General features: G+C 46.8%; 1 protein-coding gene across 1 annotated transcript in view; it reads right to left on the bottom strand.

Moving 5' to 3' along the window:
• The window catches only part of GLDC (glycine decarboxylase), a 69,504-nt gene extending 51,062 nt beyond the window's left edge, over positions 1 to 18,442 (bottom strand). The window contains exons 1-3 of the mRNA XM_075931612.1: positions 18,172 to 18,442; positions 17,959 to 18,037; positions 5,932 to 6,067 (exon numbers count right to left, since the gene is read on the bottom strand). Of these exons, the coding sequence (XP_075787727.1) occupies positions 5,932 to 6,067; positions 17,959 to 18,037; positions 18,172 to 18,399 (443 nt within the window). The 5' untranslated portion in view covers positions 18,400 to 18,442. The remainder of the gene's footprint in view (positions 1 to 5,931; positions 6,068 to 17,958; positions 18,038 to 18,171) is intronic.
• Positions 18,443 to 18,975: the final 533 nt, after the last annotated feature.

Here is an 18,975-nt window from a genome sequence, read left to right as displayed (position 1 = left end):
GGCGCTGGCGCTCTCTCCCCCCCTCCTCCAAGCGCCGCGCACCCGGGGCCGGCGCTGGCGCTCTCCCCCCCCCCCCCCTCCTCCAAGCGCCGCGCGCCCGGGGCCGGCGCTGGCGCTCTCCCCCCCCTCCCCCAAGCGCCGCGCGCCCGGCGCTCTCTTCCCCCCCTTCCCCCCCATGCACCGCGGGGGGTCAATCCGCGGCGCCCCTGGGGCCGGCGCTCACCGTGCGCCACGCACCCGGGGCCAGCTCCGGCACCACACATGCGCCACGTGCCCAGGGCCAGGCCAGCCCTGAGCACTTGGCGGGTGCAGACAAATGCCCCCGCGGGCGCCATGGTGCCTGCGGGCACCGTGTTGGGGACCACGGGATTAGTGCTAATAGTTTTCTAACCTGCTGGTTTAAATTAACTTTTAAGGGACCTTGAAATTTGAGAATACAATATCATGTGCAACCAGAGCTAAAAATATACACCATCTATTGCTACAATGTATGGATTCCCAGGTTTCCAGGATGCAGAGCATTCATTTTGAAACCTTCACAGGTTAAGGGGGGGGGTGCAGGGGGGAAAAAAAGGACATCATACTTTTAAAATTAGGATATTAAAGTTACCAGAACCCCACCCCATACCTATCAGGATTTGACATGATTATTTTCATATGCTACAAAGTATGGAATATTATTCTTTATTATATTATAAAGCCACTACTCCCCATATTTAAATTGTTTTTTAAATACCTGGCTTTCGTTTTTAGCAATAGGTGTTCATCTTGAACAAAATTAAAGTTGTAGCAATAAACATTATACACAATATACAGCAGTATTTGTGTACTTAAGGCATAAGGCACCATGAAGAATGTGTCAGAATATTCAACAGGTCTATCTAACAAAGTATTATAGACACAATTTATGTTGAGAACTTTAAGGTTGCAGAGACAAAAATCAGATATTTAGAAATGCCAGATTTAAGTTTACCTGTGCAACCTTCCTTCTGGCCACTTGTGTGTATGCATTATGATACAGTCTTTAATTACATGGTCACATACTAGGTTTTTCCTATCCATGCTTCAAAAAAAAATTACACTGGTCCTGAAAAGGTTTTATCAGTCTATCTTGGGTGGAACCATATTTTGGCCTCATTAACAGTGCCTTCTTAATCCAAATAAACTGAACAGTTACTTTTGCTGCACATCCATAACCTAGTGTGACTGCACTAAACACAGCAGCCAGCAACACACAGAGCACATGAAATGATAGCTTTGCTCCCACCCCCCCAAAAATAAACACTTAAGTGATTTTAAACAAATTATGCGAATACACTCAACATAATATAATATATTGGAATTCAAGAGTACTTAAGTGACTTTGGAGCCCAATTTCAGTTGAGTGTTAATGGACACTAAAGCTGCGTGTGGTTTTGCTCACGAGTACACATTCCAGCAATCCTCAACCTCCTATATACACACTTTTTACAATCAGGCCTGCTCTTTGTCACAAAAATTGTCCTTTCCAAAGTGCACAAAACTAACCACTCAGTCTGTAATACAGGATTGTGATAAAGACAATGAATATTACTCTAAATACCAACACAAAAGATGCACAAGATTAAGTCTAGACTTGTTATAAACTTATTTATGAAACCAAAGTCTTTGGTGTTGTGTTTACATTCAAGTCAGGTCACAGGAATTAACTAGCTCTGTTTCTAGGGTAACAGTTCAATGCAATGATACTCTGAAGACCATCAGGAATCATGTGCACATTTATGTTCAGAGTTTACACAATTCTGCTCTGCTGTGCAGTTTACACCATACAAAAGGGTTTTTGGGTAGGTAGTGTTGAACAACCAGAAACTTTAAGTAATAATACTGATTAAGCACTAGTTACTAATTAGCTAATGTTTGATAAATCACCAATATTTTGAAGTGGCCTCACGAGGAAAAGTCTTGTCTGGATTTCAGAGATATGAGCTACTATAAATTAGTTACTGTACACTTAAGACTAAATGGGTTTGGAAAAACTAGCAGATCACTTGGTTCTATTTCTAGACCTCAAGAGCTCACTATGCTAATAATGCAAAACAGAATGCCCTCTCGGATAAAATGAAACCTAAAAAACACATAACTTTCCTATGCAATATGTTAAGAGTTAGTGTCAGAGCTTACAAGGAACCTATAAACCATGTAAAATTCCTGTGTAAATGGCAAAATGGAAATAAATTAACAGTGTACGCCATGCAAAAAATTGAATGAGCTTCTCTAAGAGTTGCCTGGCAGAATCTCCCTCATTGAGAAAAAATTGGAGATTACAGAATTAAGATTCCGCTTGCTAACTTTGACTGCTCAAAAAAAAAAAAAAAAAAAGTATACCACCACACACACCAAGCCTACCTTTGGACTAAAGTCTCATCTTGCCTCAGACCAAAATAAAAAAGTGTTTAATTTTTGAAGGTTGATCAAACAGTTTTTTAGAATGTAGAAAATGTAACAGCTTTCTCACTCTTCAAAAACAAGCATTATTCAGGAAACTCATAGCCTTGGTCTGACAATTTTTATATAAATATAATTAATCTGTTTAGCCTTTCATTGTCAAACAAAATTGTTTAGCATTGTCTGATTGAATCAGCTTGTTCTGAGATTCCTATAGAGATGTTTATTTTCCTAGAGGAAAATAGAAAACAGTCTTCCAGGGAAGCTAACAAATTTTTTGGGGAGAAGAATAAAGATATGATATATTTTGACTACTGAACCTCCCAGCACTGATTACAGCCCCGCCTCCCCAGCCATTCCCCCTGCCAGGCTTCTGTCAGGCGTCCAGCTGGAAAAAGCGGAAAATACCGGACATTTTCTTATTATTTTTACTGGAGAGAGGGCACAAAAGACGGACTGTCTGGTTGAATACCGGACACCTGGCAACCCTAATGGCTAGAAGCTGAAGACAAATTCAGACGGAGGGAAAAATTTGACAGTGAGAATAATTAGCCATTGGAAAATGTATCAAGGATCATGGTGGATTCTCCATCACTGACAACGTAACTCAAATGGATGTTTTGCGAAGACGTAACACGTAGAACAGTGGTCACCAACCAGTAAATCAGGATTTACTGGTGGATTTTTGAGTCTGACTGGTTTGGCCAGGAGACTATCAAGTGCCAGCACTTCAGCTGCCCTTCCCCTTTTATGCCTCCTCACCCTACACAGCAAGCAGGAGGCTCCTGGGGGCGAGCAGGATAGGAAAGCAGATATCAGGGTTTGCCCCCTCCCTCCATCCTCATACTCCCATCTTCAAAGTGAGCAGAGTGGGGCCAGGCCTTAGAGAAGGAGAGGGAAAAGAAGTGGGGACAAGGGTATTTGGGTTTGAAGTAGATCCCAGATTGACTTGAATTCAGAAAGTGATCTTGTGCTTTAAAAACAGTTGGAAACCACTGGTGTGGAAGTTATTTTGGCAAAGTTCTATGGCCTGTGTGTATACACAAAGCAATCAGACTAGATAGTCACAATGGTCCTTTCTGGCCTTGGAATCTAATCCATGAATTCACTTTCTAGCCACTTTTGGTTTTTGTATAGTGCAATAGCTCAGTGCTGAAATATTTAGATTGCAAAGGCTGTAGGATGCCTGGGATCCTACAAATCAGACAAAGTTGATTTAGAGGCAGAGGTGAAAACTTCAGTTGAATATTCGCTATTGCGCAGAAAGGAGCGGAGAAAATCTAGGCAAAAGGTCCCCAAAATGAGGTGAGGGTGCAGCCTTCGGGGGGGGGGGGGAGGCGGGGGGGAGGTGGGAGAGATGCAGGGGAAAGTTCAGGTGGCAGAGTAGGGCCCAGGCCAGCCCCCAAGAGGGGAGATAGTCTGCTTCCAGCTCCATTCCCACCTCAGCCCTACACCCAGCTCCACCCATATTGCTCCACACCCAGATCCTTCCCAACTGCAACTCTGCTCCCAGCCCCGGGCGCCTTATCCTGGCCACATCCCTCCTACCACCCCAAACCATGGCCCTGCACCCAGCCCTGGATAGCAGAAGTTACAGACAGGAGTCAGGAGGGGGTGCAATCCTGAAAGTTTTGGGAACCACTGATCTAAAGATAAGGAATTTCAATGGTGCATATAAAATGTGAGTCAAAATTCTAGATACTCTTCAATTTTTGATCAGAGTGGGTGGAGGTAGAGGCAACAGTTACAGCTGACATGGGCACATTCTCGCTTAAATTTTTCCATATTTTAATTTAGAATTTTAAATACTCTGTCCAAGTTTGTGGTTTGGGAAGATCTTTAAAAGAGTAAAGGGCCACAACTGTCATTACAGTGAAGCACATGGTATGAAGAGAATTCAAGTAGTAACTAAATGATTCTTTAAAATATTAAATCTAAAGTTCTAATTTGGCTGACAATACTCTTGGGCCTTCCCGATAGGAGCACTGCTGTGTATAAGCTCTGAGAAGAAACTGAGTAAGACATTTAGTGCATCTAAAAATTCTTAGCAATAGTGGGTCAACTTCATTCGTTCCTCTATATCAGTAACTGGCAAACAAAGAGAAGAGCCCCAGTTATGGGTACATATTCAAAACAGTTAGAGAAATAACAGGGAAACAGGGGCTCTAGATTTCTGCAGCTATCTTCCTTTCCTGTAAGACAATCATTACTGCTTCTCAAGGTGCTCAGATATAGCCACCTAGAAATGAAGATGCCAGCGAATAAAAATAAGTACTCTGTACCTCAAAAGATAAAGTTCAAATCTGAGGCAGAATATAAATCTATTTTAGTCTGGGGTCTTGCTTTACATTTTTCTCAGAGTGAAGTTAGGAATGTTTCTGTTCATGTCAAAGTTTGGCTTAAGCGAACAATAAATGTGACTTTTCCACTCGCACCATATATTCACTTTGAATAATCTCTTTCATGCCACCTGTTTATCGAATGCTCAGCATTAGGCACCAGATCTCCCAAACTATATTGATGCTTGTAGTGAGCAGGGTTGGCCACTTACTGACCCCGAGGAGGAAGAATCCCTCTCTGAGCCTGGGCTGGCTGAGATGGAGCCAACTCCTTTAAGTCCACAGAGGCCTAGGGGAGGGGCAAGAAGTATAAAAGCTGAGCCAAGAAGCTCAGTAAGGAGCCAGTTGTTGTAGGGAGCAGAGGCCTACCCTGAAGAAGCTGAGGAGCTGGCCGAGGCGGATGACTGGACCAGGCCACCAGTCCTACACCTTGAGGAGGAGACCCTTTTCTCCCTATGCCTAAATTTGGCCTATACCGACCCTGTGAAGCCACCACTGCCTGGGAGCCAGGTACAAACTGAGGTGGAGTCTGGAAATGGATCAGGGGAAGCGGAGGATGGTCAGGTGGACCTGATCGCCCTGTAAGGTTTATCAGGATGCTTCAGAACGGATACCCTGCTAACCCCAGTGGATGCCAAGGCTGCCACTGCGGGGCCCTGAGCTGGGATGCGGTGGAGTAGGGAAGGCCCACTTCCTTCCCCCCCACCCCTATATTGGGTGGCAATCTCCCCCTGGCCACTTGTGCTGTGAAAGCAGTTTGCCTGCCCTGCCCTGAACCAGGGCCTGGGCCACCATTTTGACTTTGAGAGCTATTTGCTGGCTCACCCTCAGGCCCCTAGTCCTAAAGGGGCCGCTGGGTTAGGAAGTACAGGCCTGAGCACTGGGCAGGGGCTCAGGACTGAGCGAGAATTCTTACAATGCTCAATTTTTGAAAGGGTAGGATATAATGCCTTTCTACTGCAACATAATCGATTCAACTCCCACTGAAGGCAGGATGAGCATTTTGACAATTCCCTTAACCAAGCTTCAATCTGACGAGTACATCATCTGTATCAAGAACATTGTCTGTCAAGACATGCCCACTGTTGTATACATTTGTCTGTGCATCATACTTATACCTATACATGACATGTTTCTATGATTTTAATCAGGAAATTATGTACATTACCATCCTGCATTCTCCAACAAATTCCGCACAATGGCCTGAGGTACTGAGCAGTTGTAATAGCCCATGCCGATGTAGGACCTCCAGATTTTGTTCTTGCTTGCGATATTGTGTAGTGTTTCAAGGATTTCATTTTCACCTAATTAAAAAGAAAATGTTATAAAAAGGTATAGCGGACCAAATGTTAGTTATTTTGACTAAACAGTTGTGCTTGATTGATGTAGAAATGAGCAGTTGTCAAAAGTTTTAGAAATAAGGGAAGAAATGGTAGTGAGATATTAATCTAGTAAAATACTTAGGAAGAGAGTAAGTCTACCAAATATAACGATATTCCAAGAAGCAAAAGATTTGAATAATACCAACATTAAACATTAATTTATTCTCCTCCTCCCTTATAGGTTCCTCTGAATACAGATTGTCACTACCCCCATACTTTATGAAAATTGGCATATGACTATGCCTAACTCAAGACTATTCAAAATGGGTCGTGTAACACTTTTAAAGTTATAGATTCAGACTACATATCCTATGTCTGTGCATGTATCATTCTTGTATGGGAAGTTAGAAATATAAGGTGTGACTGATTTTAATTCTAAATGTGCTAATAAGGATCATTAGCAGTGTTCCCTCTAAGATTTTTCCACCTATGAGCAGAGTGAGTTTTGTCTTGCGCACCAGCATTGAGTTCATGTGCGTTTGTTCAGATGTCTGCCACTGTGGCACCCAAGTTATTAATAAATATCTTATCAACCTCTCCCATTTCCCTCTGCTGCCATGTCTCCCATCTTCCCCTCACCCCATCTGCTCCCTAAGTGCTTGCTACTGTCCCACATCCCCCTCTGCTGTTCTGGCCCCTGCCCTTTTGGCCCCTGCCCTTCTCACTCCCCTCAGACCTTTGGGGACCTGCCCGCTTCCCCATCCTCCTTGACCCCTGCACTCACCCTCTTCTCTTCCCTCACACCCACTCCTCCTCTAGCCCCACTGATTATCTGTAGCTACCCCTCCCCATCTCCTCCCCTAACACATCACTCTACCCACTGGCCCTGCCTCTCCCTTCTGGTGCCCGTCCCTTCCCTTCACATGTCTGCCCTTCTGCTTCACCTCCACTATCCCCCTGGCACCTGCACCTTCCCTTACCCCTGCACCCTTCTGGTATCTCCCCCTTCCCTCCTTCTCCCTGGTGCCCACCCCCTCACCACCCTCTGCCCCAGTTCTCCTCATGCCCCTCTGTGCCCTCACACATGACTTACTCCTCCCCTGCCTTCCTCATGCCCTCCCCTCCTTTCAACTCCTCTTCTCCTGGCACCCACTTCTCCTCTCTTCTTCCTTCCTCTTGCCCCCACTGTCCCTCCCCTTTTCCCCCCCCAGCATCCACCAGTCCCCTCCCTTCTCACCCCCAACTGACATCTTCCCTCCCCTCCCTATCCTTTTCCTCATTGTCTTGGCCCCCTGGCATTTGTCTCTCCACCCTGCTCCTTGGTACCTTCCCCTTTCTTCTCCTGCCTTGGCCCCCTCCTCTCAGCACAAGCCCCTTCCTCTTTCCTCACCTTCCCCTTAGTTCTCCCCATGCCCCTTCCTAACTTTTTACTTTTGACATGAAATGCAGTTTGTGGGGGCTGGAGCCAGGGCCACGGTGCTATTTTTAGTACTGCAGTCCTGGCCCCAGAAGCTCCCACAGCCCCAGCTGCTCCTGGGGGAGGGGAGGAGAAGAGAGGGGAGGGGAGGAGAGGGGGAGCCCTAGACAGCAGGAAGGTGGACATCGGTGGCTTGATCAGCACACTAGGTGAAAACCTCAAAGAGCTTTCTGTAACCCAATCATCACAGTTACATCCCACTTAAGGATGTTAAATATCAAGTGGGACGTAACTACAATGGATTGGGTTACAGAAAGCCCTTTGAGGTTTTCACCTAGTCCCCGCTGGGGCTCTTGTACGTTTCAAAGGAAGAATGCAGAACTCTGTATGCAGGCCGGGGCCAGCAGGAAGTCCCGCTGACTCCAGGCTGCACATGGGCATGCCAGCAGGGGCTCTTATGCCTTTCAAAGCAGAAGCATCCTCATGGAGCTCGGGAACCCCAGGCTCCATGTTGCGTGGCTGCTTTGAAATGCCATGCAGAGCTCGGGGTCAGCTGAGGACTCCCAAGCAGATCCCTGGTTCGGCAGAAATGCCACATGGAGCCCGGGATCAGCTGGGGAGTCCCCAGCTGACCCCAGGCTCCATGCAGCACTGCCCCTTTGAAATACTGCCTGGGCGTTTCAAAGTGGCAGCACCACACAGCTGATCCCAGGCTCAGCTGTGCAGGGCTGCTGCTCTGAAGTACCTCTCTGCCCCCGCCCTGCTGCCTCTATCCAGAGGGGATGGAATTCGACTAGTTGACTGACTATCCCTTAGTTGACTAGTCCTTAGCCCAACTTTAAATCTTTCGTGTTAAGAAAAATTTTAGAAGATATTTTTTTCTTGCTTTAGTTCTACACTGTATTGGTATTGTAAGCTATTTAAAACACAGTAAATGCCTCTACCAAAACTTAAATCATTGGACTCTATGACAATTTAGGCAATCATTTTCCATACCACAAAGGAAGAATGTTGGGGTGGGGTTTGTTTGTTTTTTGTTTTTTTAAAGACCCCACATGTTTTCTGGGGTTGTTGTGTATGCCTGAATAAAGGCACTCCAGGAAGGGATCTGTACTCACCTGGAACTGGCAGAACCAACAGCTAGATGAGGCTGCGCATCATTCGCAATTAAGGTTCAGGAAACATGTCAAATAGAAATGTCAAACTTGCCCAGCTTCCTACTCAGGAAGATCGATGTCAGGTGTCTAAGCCAACATTACATTTGACCTTATTCTCAGTAGGGATGTTAAATATCGGTTAATCCAATAGTCAATTAACCTCATGAGTCCTTATTGGTTAGTCGACTATCCTATAGTCTCTAGGCAGCCCCTGTCCAGGGGGAAGGGTTCTGAGCTCCCAGACCCAGCACAAGCCAGAACTGAGCCAGGCTGCCTGCCCGCCTGGCTCCTAATACACTTTAAATACAGAGCTGCAGCGGGGATAGGTCCAGGACCCAGTGCAAACCAGGACTAAGCTGGGCTGCTGGCCAGCCTGCTAAAAAGTGTACTGGCGGGGGTGGGGGTGGAGTGAGAAATGCGGGGCAGTCTATAGCATTAACCTATAAGCTTTTGCTTATTGGTTAATCAACTATATTACTACATCTCCAATTCTCAGTATTCTGTCGTGTCGTGGCAATACAAAAGAATCAGTTCTCTAGAAGGAATTATAGGACAATACTGAGTAAGTCAGGTCAGTTTCATAGTAGAGTAGGCTTTGGAATGGACCTCTTTTGTGAAAGCTTACAGGGCCATTGGCAGAAGAGACATTCCAACTTTCCTGGATCACACTGGGGATGTAAAAGTATACCAGGCTAACTGATTAGCTTGGGCTCATCAGTTAACCTTCACTGTTATATACAGCCTCCCTCCCCCCTTCATGCATTAGAGGCAGCAGCATGAAGGAGGAGGAAAAAGCCAGCTCCACAGGAACCACCACCATCCCATGTATGTGTCTACCACTGAAATTTTCAGCAGTTACATGTTTGACTAAATAAATGCCTTTTAACATCCTTAGATTACATCACGATAATGTTTTTTATGGTGCAGATGAATAATTCACTTCTCCCACCACCACCACTAGTACATTCATAAAGTCACATTCATTGCAACTGTTCCCAGAGATTAATGGCTTAAGGACTCTGCTTGGGAAGTGTTTCTCACAGTTACTTTAGACAAGACTGATCAGATTTCAATAGGATGGGCCCATTTCTCTAATTGGAATTTTCATGCACTAGTGTCTTCAGCTATTGCCACAAAGCAAAGAGGGCAGTTTTATGTGCACAAAGCATTTGTTCAATGTAGTCGCAGAATGTGGAGACCTGGATATTGGCCCTGAGCCTAAAGCAGTGGGTTTGGGTACTAATTTTTAAACCTGCTAACACTAAGTTCAACATTTCTAGCTATGACACTTAAAAAGAAAAAAGAAACTACCCATTAATACACTAATTTTACAATCCCAAATTGTCCCTCCCCAGCTGTCAATCTTCAGCTTCTCCGCTCCTCTCAATTTTTCATGGTGTTAGGTCTTCAAATTTTTAATGGCATATCAAGAACTGTCTGGCTTCAGGTGGTGCTGCTACTGCCTCATTTTCCTTCTTCCCCAAGCAACCAGACTTCATAATGTGGTGCTTACTTAATAATTCTTCCCCTTCTAGAAGTCTGGTTTACTAACAAAACTCACTACTGTATTGAACTTCTTCCATTCAGTTTGCTACTTGGATCCTGATTGCAGAGATCTTATGCCTGCCGCTGTTAAAGCTTCACTCCAAGCAAACTTGTCCCCTGCTAGCCTTCTGTCTCAGAACTAAGGACAGCCTCAGTATTAAAATAGCAGCTCAGACATCCTGCTCCTTTGAATTATACCCTGACTGGACTCAGACTCCAATTCTTTTACATCCTGTTGCAATCCTGATTCCTAGAACATGGTCCTAGACTGAAAGGTGAATAGTTGCAAGTTACACTGAAACCGAAAGCTGCCTCTCCATGAGCACCAGCTTCCTGCCGCCCCCAAACTCCTGGTGTGTAAAAGTTGCAGGAGTTACAGGTTTACACAAATAAATGCATTTTAACATCCCTACTATACACAGATCCTGAAGAGAAATTGCACCCCCGCATATTCTCTGAAGACAGATCGTATGAAGAAGATCAGTGACATCTGTTGCATACAAAGGTTCTGCATGGTATTATTTTTACTTTACATTGTAAAAAACTTTGGTCTTGGATCTCTCCTCTTCAGGTTGTGAAATAACAAAGCATCATATCAAGCTGTGAAAAATAGATAAATGGAGTACAGATTAAGCAACACATGGAAGTCAGCCATCACACTCAACCTCCTGCTGCCAGTTTTCTAGGGCAGAACAGATTAAATGCTTAATCTTAGCTCTCTCCACTGAAAATAGTCTAGTAATCCTTCAAGTATCTTAATGGAGAAATCTTTTCTTGATGAAAATATGCAGCTGACCTTGTTTAGTTCCTCAATTCAGTGTACAAGGACAGAAGCAATATCAAGAACAGAGGTCACTGATCTACGGGTTTGAGATAACTGTACCATGACAAGAGAACACTACAGATTCTGCCAGGAGTTCAACATGAACATTTATTAGATTTCACAACTTCTCTTACAGGAAACAAACATGTTGCTGTTTTTCAACAGAAAGGTCTCCCACTGCTACCTTGCCTTATGTACATTTCCAATTTCTCCCTCCTCCCTCACCCTGTCACACCAACACATGCGCCCACGTACTTGAGATACTTTCTAGAAGCTATAAACCAATTTAAATTGGTGCAATTTACATTATTTTTTCCACATCTTTTCGTAGACATCCTGATTTTACTTCCGAGTCTAGGGAAATCAATATGTAGAGGACTACTCGATAAACCCTGATTTATCAGTTAATTGGTTAATCCTGTTGACTACACATGTTTGTCCTCACTATACCCCTTGCTGCCTCTGTATCAGTTAGAGGCGCAGCTGCATGGACAGTGAGGGGGACAGGCAAGAGCCAATACATGTGGGGAGCCAGCTTTTAAGCCCATTCTCCATGCATGCAGGCTCAGTGGATCTGCCTGCCTGCCTGCCCACCCCCCATTTACTGCCTCCTACAGAGACAGCAGGGGAAGGGGGCAGGCAGGAGATGATGGTCAGGGGAGCTGGCTTAAAAGCTCCACAATGCCAACTGCCCCCACCTGTACTGCTGGCTCTATCACTGCTGGGTAGGCAGTGGGGTGATGGAGCAGGGAAGGCTGCCTCAAATCAGCCTCTGTATGGTTGGCCTGGGCTCACTACAGACAGAGGCTGCTCCACAGTAGCAGCCCCTCTCCGTGGGGAGTCCAAGCACCCCATGGACAGATGCTGCTTCAGCATCCCACAGAACAGCCCCTATCCCCTATCCACGGGGGACTCGGACCCTCTCTCCCCCAGACAGAGGCTGCTGCCATCCTGCATTGCTGCCTCGGTATCAGAAGTAGCAGGTGGGAGCTACTCTGGTGTGGCAAGCTGGTTTTTGAAACAGCTCCTGCCTGCCACTCCACGCTGCTACCTCTGATTGATAAAGGGGCAGCAATGTAGGGTGTAGGCATAGGCATCCAGTATGTGAAGTGGGGGAAGGCTCTGCCTTCCCAAATAGCCAGGCATAGCCCCACCCACACTCCACTCCCAGAATGCATGCAGTAGACATGCTGGGGTAGAGTGCTGTTGCCCCCAGTGACTGTCCTCCCTGTGATCCGGGGCTGGAGAGGCAGGGCTGAGCCAGGCTATGCAGCGCACCCTCCTCCAGGGCTGGGGAGGCTGGAGCCATGCTGCGCACCCTCTGGCTTCCTCCCTAATTTAAAATCAATGATTTAAGTTGCCTAGATTTAAAAATTAATCCACTCTTGATAGAACATCACTAACTCTTACTAGTAACTGGGACACAGGAGACCCATTATAAATTAATTATACAAATTAGTATGTGACCACATTTTAGACAGGAAAATGCATCACACTGTACTTCAGCTGGTTTCAACATTGGTCCCAATATTGGAATCAATGAAATGCATAATTTTAAAACTGGAATAGAAATTTAGCACATCATGATAAACAAAGGTGCTCTTTTTATCCACTATAATTTTAGAGAGTTTGCCTGTTTGGACAACAGTCCTACAAAATGGTAAGAACTAGGATGACCAAATTTGGTCTACAGCTTCCTCTTAGCAAGGCAAGTGTTTGTTTGTGCCAGGACAATCAGATTAACCCCGAATGTGATTTTTTTTCCTATACAGGTTTATGAGAAGCAGACAGAAGAAAGAGGCAGAATCACCAGGCAGGTAAAAGGGGCTGACTTAGGGTACACTCCTTCCCCCATCTGGAACTGCCTGAGCCCCAAGCCTCCCACTCCCAGGCACCCTTTAGAGAAAGAAGGGAGAGATGAAATTTTCCCCCAACCCCCTTATTTTTACTGGAACATTGCTGGCTGTTCCCCTTCACCGGGGAGCAAGGGGAAGTGCTCAGTTTGCTGTACAGGCAGTCCCCGACTTACGCGGATCCAACTTATGTCGGATCCGCACTTACAAACGGGGCTCTCTCGCCCTGGAGCTCACAGGCAGCGGTCAGCCACCTCGACCTCCGGGCCAAGAAAAGCTGCTCCCGGTGCCCCTGGTCTGCTGGGGACCGTCTCCAGCAGACCAGGGGCATCGGGAGCAAAGCCGCAGCCCCGGCGGGTTTGCTCGCGGTGCCCCTGGTCTGCTGGAGACGGTCCCCAGCAGACCAGGGGCACCGCGAGCAAAGCCGCAGCAGCGGCGGGTTCCCCCGCTTCTGAGGCTTTGCTCGCGGTGCCCCTGGTCTGCTGGGGACCGTCTCCAGCAGACCAGGGGCACAGCGAGCAAACCCGCAGCCGTGGAGGGGTCCCGCGCTTCTGAGGCTTTGCTCTGGCAAAGCTCAGGTGCTCTGCTCCAGGCGTCCAAGTCAGCCATTGCTGAAACTGACCAGCGCTGACTACAGGAAGCCCGAGGCACAGTTGCTCTGCCCCGGGCTTCCTGGAATCAGCGGCTGATCAGTTTCAGCAGCAGCTGACTTGGGGTTCTTAAGTTGAATCTGTATATAAATCAGAACTGGCGGTCAGTTTCAGCAGCGGCTGAATCTGGACGCCAGTTCCGACTTACATACAGATTCAACTTAAAAACAAACCTACAATCCCTATCTTGTACGTAACCCGGGGACTGCCTGTATTCCTCTCTCTGGCTGAGGAGTGCAGGGGGCATATGAAGCTGGACCTGCCCCAGCAAGGGGATATGCAGCCCTCGCCCAGCTGTGCCTGATGGTGCTACAGCAGCCATGGAGAGGTGCTTCTCACCTGGCCCCAAGCTGTTGAAGTGAGAGAGGGCTGGGGTAGTCCTCTCTACTCAGGGTAGCTTGCATACTGAACCCTCAGCTCCAGCCCTACCCAAGAGCAAGGATTTAAAATGAAAAAAGACAAACATTAATTGAGTTTAGGACCCAAGTAATGTCAGGTAAATCTTCGAGTACATTTTGGTAAAAGCCTGTTTAATATTTCAACCCAGGAGATGTTTTTTCTAGTTGAATTATTCACCTGAAAATACTATTTAACTTTTATATAGAGGTTACTTAATAGTTGCCTGAATCTCAACGGTAGTAGTACTAATGTGCACTAAATTACCTCAGAAAATGACTTTTGGAATCTTTGATTTGACAGATGCTGAGGGAGAACTTGTGGTCTTCTATCCCTTAAAACTAAGGATGTCTCAAATGTTTAATTAGAGGGAAAATGTTTAAAGTATACAATTACTGTAGTACTCAAATTCAGTCCTGATGCGAATTCTGCAGTTTTACTATGGCTCCAAATGCAACAATTGCAGAATTCGCCCAGGACATAAGGCATTAAGACTATAATAAAAGTATCGTCCTGGAAAACTCACTGATGCCAAAAATGCTTTAGAAGTCTTAATGACTAAATAATTGCACTAAAGCTTAAGAGATGTCTAGCATCCTGAAAATCACTACAGCAGTATCATCATCAAAGCTTATGGTAGTGTTTAACATATTGGCAAATAGGACATATGATTTTGATTCCTCTTGCTTCCTTTTAGTATTTGCTCATCAGCAAATTGCAATTTGAGTGTAAACTTTAGGCCCAGCAGCTTCTGTAAGGCTTCTGGCCAGTTTAATCTGGTTCGTTTGAGATGACATCACAGAACACAGGCAGCAGCCAGAACGACTAGGTAAACTATAGCCTGAAAACACTACTTCTAGCCAGGAATAATAAAATACAAATTTAAACACCACAATTGAAACAGATTTTTAATCTCTTTGATGCAAGGATGTATTTTATTTTTCAATTCACTTTCTCCCCACCTCTCTCTCTCTCAAAAAAAAAGTAGATCTTAAACTCTTCCTCACACTCCCTAGTATGCGTAGTAGAGATAATTTAATATCCTAATGGGGACATAGCATATGCTACGATTGGAATGTTATCTTTATTTAAAGGAAAAAGACATTTGTCACTTTCATTCTCAAACCTGTCAGATCATTTTAAATCTGTAAAGAAACAAAATCCTCACTAATACACACTTCTTAAAACGACTCACACGCAAGACTGTCTCTACTTCTCAAAGACTTAAAAGTATAAAAAAACTTCATTACAGTATTTGCTAAGACTTACGGAATATGCTACAAGGCATTCATTCACATGCTGTACATGATAAATAATTGAGCACTAAATTAACTCTAACAGCACCTGTCAAATTAAAGCTTCCAAGAGTAGTAACCATTAGTACCATTATAGTTGAGATTTTGACTACTATTAAAAGCCACCTCTATATACAAATTGAATAACCATTTTCAGGTGAATAATTCAACTACAAAAAACTTCTGCTTGGTTGAAATATTGTAAACAGGTTTTCACCAAAGTGAGTTCAATATTTAAAACAAAATACAGGACTATGTAGCACTTTAAAGACTAACAAGATGGTTTATTAGATGATGAGCTTTCGTGGGCCAGACCCACTAATGGATTGTTCACTTTCAGTTCTTTGGGTATGATGTCCATCTTCTTGCACTTGCGTCTGGCCCACGAAAGCTCATCATCTAATAAACCATCTTGTTAGTCTTTAAAGTGCTACATAGTCCTGTATTTTGTTTCAGCTACACCAGACTAACATGGCTACATTTCTTTCAATATTTAAAGCAGAGGTGGGGAACCTAAGACCCCAGATGTGACCTCCAGCTTTCCTGGAGATGAGCCCTGAGGCCCAGGGCTCCACACCCTGCACTAGAGAGCCCATGCTGGTGTTCCAGCTTCCCCTCCACCCCTCTGCCGCCCCATTGTGGAGTTGGAGCACACAGAGTCTACTAACCAGCCCCTCCCCCCAGGCTCTGGTGTGTAAGGAGACTGTCTTTCTCTTCCTCAGTCAGGAGCTGTGTCAGTGAAGGTTGGTTTGTTTTTTGTTTTGCTTCTCACTTGTGTGGCCCCTGACTCATTTTGTGGGTCAGCAACCCCCAACCCAAAAAAGGTTCCCAACCCTGATTAAAAGAAGGGTCACCTTTGTTTCTCATGATGTAGTAAATTTCTATTCCACTTTGTTTAATTATGCGTGTCATTGATCCCCCTCCCCCCCAAAATAAGAATCCGACTAAACTTAAATATCAGTAGTTATTTTATCTATGGTACAGAAGTTTCCTAGTCTTGTTTTATATTTTATTTAAAGATGCAAACGCTAAGCAATATGCCTTCAAAAGTGTTACTCAGGATTGGGAATGTTAACAAATGTTTATTTCTGTAAATGTGTAACTGCAGAATTTTTAGTAGTAACATGTTTACATGCAGGAGGGGCAGGAGGAACCCAGTGCTCCTGAGGAGCCAACTTCTAAAAGCACTTGAAAGCCAGTTCCCCCCCCGAGTACCAGCTCCTGCCTGCCCCAGCATCATGGGGGGCATGCATCTCTGCAGGAGTCAAAATGTGCAGGGAGCTGGATTCCCGTGTGTACCAGTCCCTCCTGTCTCCCCACACCCACGCGCTGCTGCCTCTATCAGGAGCAGCAGCATGGGGGGGGGGGGGTGGCAGGTAGCTCTTGCTTGCCCCTCTGCACTGCTGCCTCTCTGAGAGTCAGCAGGATTGGGAGAAGGGGAGAGGCAGGAGCCTTTTAGGGCTGCAGATGGTTTCAACAAAAATACTGGACACTTGACATTACATCACAATCTACATTACATCTCATTTAGAAAATACCAGACATTTATATTTTCCCGTTTAGATTTTCTCAATTTGTTTCCCCAAACAGAAAGCTCAAATACTGGACTGTCCAGTTCAAAACCGGATACCTGGCAACCCTAGAGCCTGTGCATGTAAAGAGCCAGCTATCCATAGGCACTGGTTAAAAACCAGTTACCCACCCCCACAGGCTCTTGCCTCCCCACCCCTTGCTGCCTCTGACAGAGCAGCAGCAAAAGGGGGGGGGGGGATGCATGTAACAGTTGGGATTAACCAATGAGCACAAGTTTATTGTGTAAACGATAAGCTTTAACATCCCTATTCAGGATAGGAGGTAATTTTAGAAGTGCAGTTTGCCAATTCCTAGGCTGACTCAGATTTATTATGAGTGGCAGTTTTCAAGCCATATCATAGTGCCTTTGGGGCATGCCAAGATTTACTGCAATTCAGTTAACTCAGAACAGATCTAGAGGTAATCCCGTCCTGCCATAAAAAAAGTTTACTTGTTGGTTTCAAATGTGAGAACGGTGAATACTTAGGCAACACAGGGCTACAACTAAGTACAACATCACAGTCTGCAGATCAACAGGGGCAGGCAGGAGGCAGGCTGGGGCAGGCAGGAGCTGGTACTCGGGGGGAACTGGCTTTCAAGTGCTTTTAGAAGTTGGCTCCTCAGGAGCACTGGGTTCCTCCTGCCCCTCCTGCATGTAAACATGTTACTACTAAAAATTCTGCAGTTACACATTTACAGAAATAAACATTTGTTAACATTCCCAATCCGGAGTAACACTTTTGAAGGCATATTGCTTAGCGTTTGCATCTTTAAATAAAATATAAAACAAGACTAGGAAACTTCTGTACCATAGATAAAATAACTACTGATATTTAAAGTGCTACATTGTCCTGCATTTTACTGATATTTAAGTTTAGTTGGATTCTTATTTTGGGGGGGGGGGAGATTGGGCTTACTTCTTTGTGCTAAATCCTGTTGCATTTCCACTTCAACTGGTTGGGGGGGGGGGACACCCGTTTATTGTTACAGTTTTTATGTAAGTTGAATCGTTAGACTAATGACCGGGATAAAGAAAAGCACAACTGCAGCTCCTGCGCGGAGTAATTTTAATGCGGATGAATTAGACCACAGGCAGGAGGGACGAGAAAGGCGCGGAGGAGGGAGAGGGTGAAGATTGTACAGCGGGGCTGGAAGGGCCACTTACAAACATGGTCATCCATCCTCAGGGGCCTCGTCAGGCGGATGCCGGCAGGGACGGTGTTCGCAATCAGCTCGTCGAGGCTCTGAAAACAGGGCAGGCAGGCAGTGAGCCCCGGCGCCTCGCCCGCCCCGCCGCGCGCACCAACTTCATCCCCGAGCGGGACCGTTGGGCGAGCCCCGGCGCGGGGGAGGGAGGCGGGCGGGGCAGGGCACTTACCGCCAGCCCCACGGCGCGCAGCATCTCGCGCGCCTCTTTGTCGCCGGGCCCGATGTGCCGCTCGGAGAACGCGTCGTGCCGCGGCAGCAGCCGCTCGATGGCGCGCGAGGCGCTGCCCCCCGCCGCGCCCTGCTGCCCCGCGCCGCGCCGCCCCCACCTGCCGGCCAGGCCGCCCCCGGGGCGCAGGAGCAGCGCGGGAGCCCGGCCCCAGCGGGCGCAGGTCTGCATCGTGCCGCCACCACCGCCGCCGCACCTGCCGCCCGCTGGGCTGGGGAGGCGCCGCGCCCCGCCTGGAGCCCCGGCCAATGGCAGCCCGCGGGGAGGGGCCGCGGCCGCGCCCCGCCCAGCCCGGCCCGACGGGGCCACCTGCCGCCCCTCAGCGCTCGTGCCCCTCCCCCTTCCTGCCCACCCCCCTCGCCTCACACCCACTGTGCCCCTCCCCTGCCCTGCTCTCCCCCTCCTCTGCCTGCCCCTCCCCGTCCTGCCAGCCACTCCCAGACCCCCTTTCCCCATCCCCTCTTCCCTTCCCCTGACCCCCTCAGCCATCCCCCACCTCATCCCTTTCCCTGACCTTCGCACTCCTGGACCCCATGCTCCCCCTGTCCCATCCATCTTACTCCTCCCCACCCCAGGCCCCATGCTGCCCACCCCAGACCTCTGTCATCTTCCTCCCCATCCCCGGATCCCCCCAGGTGGTCAGCCCTCTCCATCCTCAGCCCTCTTCCACCCTCTCATATTCCATTACAATCAGCCCTTGTCCCCTGTATCTCCACTTACCCTGCACATATGGTCCTCATCTCCCAA

Source organism: Pelodiscus sinensis, chromosome 6 (genome assembly GCF_049634645.1).
Source record: "Pelodiscus sinensis isolate JC-2024 chromosome 6, ASM4963464v1, whole genome shotgun sequence".
NCBI lineage: Eukaryota > Metazoa > Chordata > Testudines > Trionychidae > Pelodiscus > Pelodiscus sinensis.
The sequence above is the reverse complement of the archived record's forward strand: the minus strand, read 5'-3'. Positions and strand labels throughout refer to the sequence as shown.